Source organism: Bactrocera oleae, chromosome 4, assembly GCF_042242935.1.
Source record: "Bactrocera oleae isolate idBacOlea1 chromosome 4, idBacOlea1, whole genome shotgun sequence".
NCBI classification, from domain to species: Eukaryota; Metazoa; Arthropoda; class Insecta; order Diptera; family Tephritidae; genus Bactrocera; species Bactrocera oleae.
In genome coordinates, this window is record NC_091538.1 from 20456880 (window position 1) to 20467112 (window position 10233).

Here is a 10233-nt window from a genome sequence, read left to right on the forward strand (position 1 = left end):
AAGCAAAGCTTGACACAGAAAAATCTGGCAGCAAAGCAAAACAAAGAAATAAATAAAAGCAAATTTATTGCAGCCGCTGCCGTGACTTTGGAGACGCGCAAACTTTCGCCACTTAAAGCGCCCAATCACGCGCGTTACGCTTCCAACCACATGTGCTATTTTTGGCTAACGGCTATGTAGGCATACCTCGTATCCACTCAACGCCTTAAGCTGTTTATAACGCTGAGCCCACAACAATTTCTGCAGCTTGTAGCTTCTCGCGCTTCAACTAGACGCCGCTGCCGCTTACTACGATTAAATTAGCGCAGTAATTTGCAAATAAGCCGCGTGATGCGTCGATCCAGTCCAGTCGTGTTGGCCCACTTTACAAAAAATCAGCTAGCGGGTGCGCTAATGTGGTGCGCCACGGTCAGTTAGTGTTCGGCTGTGGAGAAATGCGCGAGTGTCCGGCACAACAGTAAAAGTACTTGAAGTGTTTGTAGCGAAAAAGTGTGAAAAATAAGTTCCGCAAAATAAAAATTAATATATTTAACAATGTTTAAGAAAAGTATAATTTGCAGCCTGCTATTAGCAGGTGCCATAATCGCCGTCACATGTCCTACCGCCACACAGGCCACTTATGAAGTGAATCTATTACGTTTGCGTAGTGAACCTGCCGCGCTATTGCGTCAATCACAGAATACCTTCATACAATGGGTGCTCTCGCTCCTGCCCAATCGCCCAAATATATTCGGTGTGCCGGGTAGCACAACTACAACATCGCCTGATGGTTTGACCAGCACCACAGAATTTGCGCCAGCACCGCAACCAGCAACCGCTACAACAGCAACAGTGCCAAGCACCAGCACTACGTTGGAGCCCACAACACCAGCGCCACCGAGCACGACGGCAGTACCGACTACCAGCAGTACTGCAGCGCCCAGCACAACGCCCGCACTACCTCCGGTCGTACTCAAACCACCACGGAATTGCACGGAATGCGTTTGCGGCATAGCCAATACACAGAAGCGTATTGTCGGCGGTCAAGAGACTGAGGTGCATCAGTATCCTTGGATGGCTATGCTGTTGTATGGTGGTCGCTTCTACTGCGCCGCTTCGCTCATCAACGATCAATTTCTTATTACTGCTTCGCATTGTGTGTATGGCTTCCGCAAGGAGCGCATTAGTGTTCGGCTGCTGGAGCATGATCGTAAGATGTCGAATTTCCTGAAGATCGATCGCAATGTCGTCAATATTACCACCCATCCCAAATATAATGCACGTACATATGATAATGATATCGCCATCATACAGTTGGATAAACCGGTGGAGATGACCGAACTTTTGCACCCGGTTTGCATGCCCACGCCGGGCAAGTCTTTCAAGGGTGAGACTGCTGTGGTGACTGGATGGGGTGCTATTAAAGTGGGTGGACCCACTGCTGATACACTGCAGGTAAGCAAAATTTTAAAATAGAGGTGTCCTTATCGCGTTGTTTCAAACTATGCTGAATATTTTAATTAATAGTAATATAATAATTTCTGCATATTCGTTGGGCAAATCCATAGTCCTAAAATAGGAACAAGTTTTATAGTCTTTCAAGGTATAACCAAAGCCTTTTATCGTATTTGCGTATTTCGTTATTTGCTCTCCGATAGTCTCGCTAGAGACTCGTTTACACCTTGGCTTATTTTTAGTTTGTTGTTCGCAATAACCGACATTTTTATAGTAAAATAATCCAATTAAATATGATATTGTAAGAAAGATAGATCCATTTTTTCTGAATTCCTTAAAACCTTTTGTCTGGTAGCAAGAAATAAGCTCACACGGCTCAACAGACTTATTTAACATATTATATAAAGGAATTTCTTCTCAGATCCTCATAAAGTCTTTAAGGTCTATTTTATACTTATAAATGACTTTACCTAATAAATCACATATCTTGTAAAGCATATTTAAAAGATGTGACACCATTGAAATTATTTTAGATTGTTTTTCATTTGAAACCTTGTTCCATTCAATGCATATTTTTATTTAACAATTTCCCACTTTTCGGTCGCTCGTCTCGAACAGTTTTTCAAAGTTTTTGAATTTGCCAGTGCAAGTACATCTGTCTCCTTTGAAAGACACCTTATCCATTATGGGCAGACACTTGCTATACTCTAAGTCATGGTTCATAGTTCAGGGTTTAACAAAGACAGAATAATTTGTTTAATAAAGAAACCTCAAAACCAGCACCCAGTCCGAAAATTAGCTAAGCCAATCCCTTGGTTAATCGTCTAGTTTTTCAACACTTCGGACAGTTTTCACCTTTGCTTAATATCTCTCCTAATTTCCGACAAATTTTATAATATATTAAGCCTTTATTTTATTCTCCAATTTATATTAACCAAACAGGAAGTACAAGTGCCCATCATGTCGCAGGAGGATTGCCGAAAGTCTCGCTATGGGGCAACGCGCATCACAGACAACATGCTGTGTGCCGGTTTTGATGAAGGCAAAAAAGACTCCTGTCAAGGTGATAGCGGCGGGCCGCTGCATGTAGTCGCGTCCGGTACTAGAGAACATCAAATTGCTGGAGTAGTATCGTGGGGTGAAGGTTGTGCCAAGGCTGGATTCCCTGGAGTCTATGCGCGCGTCAATCGCTATGGCACATGGATTAAGACGGTCACAAGAAATGCTTGCCTTTGTCATTCGGAAACCAAGAAGATAAAGAAATTTTAATATTTCGGGGAGAGTAACGTAAAAGAACAATGATGAGAACGCAAGGCGCTACAGAGGTTGTCAGACGTGAACTTTCATATTTATTTGGGTCACTTGAGAGAGAAGTTTGTTGATTGGGTTAGTTAAGTTTTATTGCAATTACCGCTTAGTTGCTTTATTTATTTATTTATTACATTTAAAAAAATAAAAACAAATTGCCACTAAGACTCCGACTTTCTAGTGCGATTTCGTTAGACGGTTTCGAGTTCCAGCCAGTTTGGGAACTTTCCTTTCATTTGTTTGTCGTTTTTCACAGCAGTTTCTGTTATTGCATAGAGTACGTGCTATTTTTTATAGCAGCGACCGTTAAATTTATTGTTGTTGGTGCATCTTGACCATTGCGATTTCGTGAATTAGCCCACTGCACCCAACTTGCATATCAATTAATCCCAATCGCAGCCGGTTTCAATTGGGAAAGTTGTTTGAAAAGTAGTCATTGGCATACACAGAGGATATTTCTAAGCCGCAAATAATTGGACAACTAGTCTGCTCTCCACTATAAACCGGCTAAGTAGCTTAATTGTGAAACGCTTTCGACAGCGTTGACTTCTAGGCTCAAAGTGCGTTTTTCCAGCAAACAGTTGCTGCACTTTGCTGCATCTAAGCGGTTCATACCGACGAAGTATACCGAGAATAATATGGCTTATAGATATCACTGGTTAACTGCATTCATCCTGGTGCATGTATCCTTGCACTATGGTGTCACCTCAGTTGTACCCGCCACCGCGGCAACACCAACGGCTCTACGGCAGGATAACATTATCGGTTGGATTACAGCGATTTTCCGCCCAAATACAACCGCCTCACCGCCAACGTCCAGCTCTGCAACGCCATCCACACCAATGCGCAATTGTCCGTCCTGTAACTGCGGCAACATCAACACCTTTCATCGCATTGTCGGCGGCATGGACACAGAGGTAAATGAGTATCCTTGGATGGCAATGCTGATGCGTCGCGGCGACTTCTATTGCGGTGGCGCACTGATCAACGATCAGTACGTGCTGACGGCAGCACATTGTGTGCGAGGTTTCAATAAGCGTCAGGTCTCTGTGCGTCTACTGTCGCACAATCGCACGGACGGCCGTGTGAGTACGATCGATCGCCAGCTCGATAAGATTATAGTACATGATGGTTACAGTATTCGCAATTTAGATAATGATATTGCATTATTACGTTTCACCGAACCTGTAGAGTTACGTGATCCTTTGCGACCCGTTTGTCTTGCGGAGGCAGGTAAGACCTATGATGGTGAGTTGGCTGTGGTCACTGGCTGGGGTGCCATAAAGGAGGGTGGCTTCATAGCTGATCGCCTGCAGGTGAGTAGACACAACTTGCTAGCTTTATTTTTTACTCATATTTACTCCTGTAGGAAGTGCAAGTACCCGTTATGTCACTGGAGACCTGCCGCAAGAGTAAATATGGCTCTGACCGCATTACAGATAATATGCTTTGCGCTGGTTATGTTGAAGGCGGTAAGGACTCATGTCAGGGTGACAGCGGTGGTCCCTTACATATACCCAATAATGCGACGAAGTCCTATCAGTTGGCTGGCGTCGTGTCTTGGGGAGAGGGTTGTGCACGTCCCAACGCACCGGGTGTTTATACGCGTGTTACTCAGTATTTGGATTGGATTGAAGAGCGTACTAGTGATTCATGCAAATGTCTTGCTGGTGGGGGTGGTGGTGCTGTAGGTGAGAGTAGTAGCACAACACAAGCTGCAGAAATAGCAAGTAGTGAGTCAAGTACTCAAAGTGTTGTAGATACCACGTCAACCACGGCAACCACGCCAGCAAGTGAGAGCGGTAATATTCCCGAAGCATCAGCAGTGTAAGTTAATGTAATTATGAAGATAATTTAAGAATTTTGAGAAAGATTTTGCGATGATATATAAACAAGACCTAATTAAAAAGTGAGTAAAATAAGAAAGCAATGTAGAAGGGCTTAAGCTAGAGATTTTTATTTTTGGTTGCGTATGCGAACGGATAATGGATTAAGTGAGGAAAGGGGAGGTACATAGAGCATTAAATTGGTGAGGATCTGTATTTAATTCTCTCTAAGCTATTGGTTTTTAAACTGAGTAATGGACTAAAATGAATGTTAATAAAAACTGCAAACAATTGTAAGAGTTTTTTATATACTTATATATTTATTTATTTATGTATTTATTCGTTAAAAATTCAAATATTTGTCTATAAAAATAAATTTTTGAAAATTTCAATGTGATGGTTTCACTAGGTTTTCACCATACGTTTAATGATATAGTCACTTGAGTTTTTCGGTAGTTAATTAAAAAATAAAGGGTGACCCATTTCGAGGATTTCTATTCTTTTAAAGAAAGGAATACAGAAAATTCAAATTTAATGGGAAATGTTTATTATTATTCGAAAGAACAGTCTTTGGCACTTTTCTTTTGAAGATTATCTCTTTCAAATAATGGCCGCAGCTACGTCCCCGATGGTCCATTCGTTGAGTCCAATTTTCGATAACTCGTTTGAGCATTTCGACTGGTAACTGGCGAATGACAAAAAAGCGTATAAAATACAGCTTGTGCAAGAACTGAGGCCGCTCGTGCTTCCAAAGCGACATCGCTTCGCTCTATGGACTCTTGTTCCAAAGTTCCAAGAAGATCCAACGTTTTCAAGCCAAATTTTGTTCAGCGATGAGGCCCATTTCTGCCTCAATACATACCTATTGAGCAAGCAAAATTGCCTCATTTGGGATGAAGAGCAACCTGAAGAGACTTAAGAGCTGCCATTTCATTCAGAAAAAACAACGGTTTGGTGTGGATTGTGGGCCGGTGGAATCATCGGTCCATATTTCTTCAAATTTGATGCCGGCGAGAACGTACCCGTCAATGGCGACCGTTATCGCGTCATGATAACCGGCGCCTGAAATTGAAGCTCATGATCTCGGCGACATTTGGTTTCAACAAGACGACGCCACTCCTCACAAATCGCACCAATCAATGGATTTATTGAGAGTACACTTCGGTGAGCAGATAGTTTCACTTTTTTGGCCGATCGATTGGTCACCAAGATCGTATGATATCAAACCGTTAGACTTTTTCCTGTGGGGATAGGTAAAGTCGAAATCCGATACGGACAATTCCCCAGTCGAAATGATCGAACGAATTATCGAAGGTTGGACTCAACTGATGGACTGAACTTTCTTTAAAAAAGTAGGGAACCTCAAAATGGATCACCTTATATTGTCATAAAAAGACTTTTTCCGAATTCCAGTAATGTACTTCACAGATTTACCATCATTTTATGGGGGCTTTAACAGTTTTAACCTGATTTTGACAATTTTTAGTCATAAGATGACGCACCTCAAAAGCAGTACTTGTGAAAAGTTTAATCCGGATCCGAATCAATTCTTGATATATATGCCGGTAAATGAAATAATGAGATTGAATTTAAAATTGTGTTATATGAGACGCAGGCGTGGTTTTTGTCTCATTTATCCCATTTTCGTAATTTAATGTGGAAAGATCAAGATTATACTACCTGTCGAATTTGGTTGAAATCGGGTTGTTAGTATCCGAGAAATAGGTTTCGACCTAAATATGGGTGGGGCCACGCCCATTTCTCTAACATGGCATTGGCTCTTCTAAAGCCTTCTTGGATCATCTTACGTATAAAATTTAATGTCTCTGGGGCATTGGGATATTGATTTATTTAGCTTTTAGTTATTTTTAACAAAACTATTACATGGGAAGAAGACGGGGTTATAATCCGATTTCATCCATTTTCACACTATCGATAGAGTTCTAATAAGATTTGTTTTTTACGAATTTGGTTATTGTAGCTTTAATGGTTTAGAACACATGTACATTAAATCTACGAGAGGGCGGGGTCAAACCCTTTTTTGTTTTCATTTTAAGCTCACAGCTGCCCCTTGCTACTTCAATCCCTAGTACTAAATTATTGGTTTATATCTTAATTAAGTGCTTGGTTATGTCATTTTATACGTTTTCGATGGCGTTTTATAGGCGTGGTAGTGGTCCGATTATGTTCATCTAAGAACTCGAATCTCGAAGATATCTTAATTTTTACTCAAATTTTCGCTTGTACACACGGACGGGCAGACAGACAGCCACTCGGTTTTCAACTCGTCTCGTCATCCTCATAATTTATTTATTCACAAGTGAGTCAACACAGCTCTGCCCCTTAAGTTTCTGACTTAGATAGCAAGGAACATCATATTTTAGAAAAGAACCCTTTGAAATATTTTTTAATTTAAAAACCTCGACTCAAAGTTTCCGTTATAGTGGACAACGACTTAAAATCAATTTCGGTGTATAAAAAAACCAGGCTTCTTCACAGTTCTGTAATTTGCCTCTGAGTTCTGAGCCATTATCGCTATTAAACCAAACAATTGTGAAAGAAACGATAATCATATAACGGTAACCTGCATACTTTTGTACCCTTAAGTTCTTCTAGATGAAATGATCGATATCAACGTTTTCAGCTTTCCTTATAGAATGTTGCATGATTTCCGAAGAGTTGGCTGATCAAAAGACCAAATAAAAGAAAGATTGAGCAATATACAATAATTAAAACAGAAGACGAAATTAATTCTGCTGCAGGCTATTTTCGGCTGATTAAACAGATATTTTGCTTTCTTTTAAGGTATTCATTTGCTCCGCATGGGAATACAAATTTATTAAAATGTAAACATTCAGAGGAAGTATTTCAAAACTATATAAATATAAACGCCATAACGCTACATAAACCTGCCACCCACAATATTCCAGCACTTTAAAAAGTGCTTATATATTCAATTTACGATATTGCTGATCGCGTTGAAGTTCAAGTGTTCGACAAGCTGTTGACTGACAGTCGTTCAGGCAGTGCTGCGCTTCTTCATGCTTCATTTGCTTCATCTAATGTTGCCACTGCTTTATTATTTCCACCTAAGTTTATATGATTTTCATATACCTACGCCCACCCACGCTTACCAAACGAAATCGATTTGACAGCTGATAATGCCAACAGCGAATGAGCGACCAAAAATAGAAAAATAAATTCTAACGTCTAGTATTTGTAATCTGAAATGTAATTTCCTCACCGTATAATTGAAAAAATCAAATCGAAAATTTAAGCCATAACTAATCGGCTTTAGAAGATGATTACTCTTATGTTCGTGTACGTGCGTGAGTTCGGTTATGCAGCGGTGCATTGCAGTCGGTGTCGATTGACAGCTGCCATAAATCGATCGTCACCTTGGCGACGAGCGCGTATATTAATCGACCGCTGTGAAGGTGTGATCAGCTATGCTTATGATGAGGGTTTAAAGCATCAAGGAATGAAGGCGGGTGAAGGTTAGAAGAGAGCATATGTAGTTAACATAAGTACCAAATGTGCTTAGAAGCCCATAGCTTAGCTGGTTTCTTTTGTTATTAAATCGATTTTAGAAATAGAGGATTTGTTGAAGTTACGCAAATGAAGTGAGTCATGTTAGACAAATATAATATTTATAGTTATAGGTATAAAATAAAATTTGAACTAAAATTCAAAAAGAAAAAATGCCTGAGCTTTAAGGCGTTTATTGAACCGTACTCAGTGAAACCTGCAAATCAGAATACTTATGTGGGTGTACTGAAATAAATCCTCTTAGTTTAAGCAGATAAGTTTGAGTTATGGTCGGAGTCGGATTTTATAAGATATAATTGATCCTAGCTGCTGATCAAATTATGCTAGTTATTATTGTAATATTTAAATCTTATTTTATCGCCTTGTCTTTATTATAGTTCTTTCACCAGAGGTCGGTTTCTCAATTAATCAATCCTTTAGTGATTTTTCTTTCAATATATTTTAAATTTTTTTTTGCCGTATGTGGGTTTGTTTCTTCTTTAGCGCATTCAAGAGTTCGTTGCTACTTCTGTCTTTTAGTTCAGCTTTTCATCCAGTTCTTTTAGTTCATTTATCTATGGAAGTGATGTTTTACCTTATGAATCGTTTGTCTTTTAGTTAGATAGTTCAAACAAAGTAAATGTCGTTTAGACTTTCTCTTTGGTTAGCCCTTGTCTTTCATCCGAAGTCCAGACTCTCTGTCCATCAGATCATATGATTATTGATCAATTTTCCGTCGATTGGGTCTTTTGTTCTTCAGCTGACTCGTCATTCATTCTGTATTTCAGCTTAGCCGTCCATTTACTTTGAGAATATAAAAGAATTTCCAGAGGTCTTTAAATCTGGTGACATTATGGTGAGATTATGTACCGTATTCCTTGCAGCCCGAAGTCAATAAAAATTAATTTTAATTTGGAGCAATTTTCCAGCTTTGTCTAAATTCTCATTTCGTCAGTAATTGCCAATGTTTACATCAAAGTAGAAATTCTCAATAAGAACTAATTTCTTTCCACTTCACTTAACACAACTGTCTAAGAGTAATTTTGATAAAATCGGCTACATAAATTCCGCTGACGAAGTCGATGAACAACTGCCAGCCAGCGCTCTTCCCGCAAACCAAATAGAAGCGATAAACGGTGAGCAATTTCACCAACTGTCGCGCATGTAGCGGCCACAAGCCGCAATTATGTACAGAGTAATTTTTGTTGGCATAACCACGCACCAACACACGCACACCAAAGAGAGGTTATGGTAGAAATTTTTTTCCAAAACAGAAGCCTATAAATTCCAATCAAAAAGACGATTTGCTGTCCACTAAACTATGCACTTAAATACCAAATGAAATGGAATGAGCTTAAAGGCAGAAGCCCACACGCTCCGTACATATGTATGTATGCATTTGAAGTATAAACAAGTTCGGGCAGGCTGGTCGAGCTGCTATTTTAGCCGCCTTCAGTGAGGCAACGGTCATAAAAAATGCGATAAATACGCAACGAAGTAAGTACGCGTGAGGAAGCAGCTGCTGGGGCAATGTTGGAATGAGTAGGAGCGCCGAACGCCACTATTGGCCAAAGGCATTTTCAATAAATTACAACAATTTAAAAAGCAATCAAAAACAATTTGACAATTGCATGAACCACAAAGTGTTTAAACCAAATCGTTTACAAAGAAAAGGGAAATAAAAAACGCGAAAAGATAGGTAAAGTATTAGAAAAGAAGAGCGTTACAGGAATAAAAGCTTCTGAACACCGCTTCCAGATTCCGCATTTTTAACTGAAGTTCGGCCTATGTTTATACTCTCTTATATATACTATATACTTATCTCAATCGACGCCGAAACAAAAGACTCCGTATTCTCAAATTGTTTTGGACCCATACCATTTATATCTCTGAAAGATAAAATATATATTTTCGAAAGGAATGCAAGAGATATAACTATATACTATTCACTTGTTTACTCTCTTCTCTCTCACTTTTTCCTACTCTTACTCGTTAAGAGTCATTCTGTTCTAACCATAGACATGTTTTATGTGTTCCGCTCTGACGAAAAAATTAGGGCGTAATTTTGTTTGTTAAGTGGTCTATTTTATATAAGGGACTACTACCTTAAGGTTGCATGCCATTACACGCCACACAA

At 39.6% G+C, this 10233-nt stretch overlaps 2 protein-coding genes across 2 annotated transcripts; both read left to right on the forward strand.

Moving 5' to 3' along the window:
• The first annotated feature begins 353 nt into the window (after positions 1–353).
• Positions 354–2907, forward strand: LOC106614507 (trypsin-1). The gene is made up of 2 exons (XM_014230289.3): positions 354–1434; positions 2377–2907. Exons 1-2 carry the CDS (start codon positions 535–537, stop codon positions 2701–2703), a joined length of 1227 nt encoding a protein of 408 aa, XP_014085764.2. The 5' UTR covers positions 354–534; the 3' UTR covers positions 2704–2907.
• Positions 2908–3240: 333 nt separating this feature from the next.
• On the forward strand, positions 3241–4960 carry LOC106614495 (trypsin-1-like). The gene is made up of 2 exons (XM_014230278.3): positions 3241–4058; positions 4112–4960. Exons 1-2 carry the CDS (start codon positions 3381–3383, stop codon positions 4571–4573), a joined length of 1140 nt encoding a protein of 379 aa, XP_014085753.1. The 5' UTR covers positions 3241–3380; the 3' UTR covers positions 4574–4960.
• The last annotated feature ends 5273 nt before the right edge of the window (positions 4961–10233 follow it).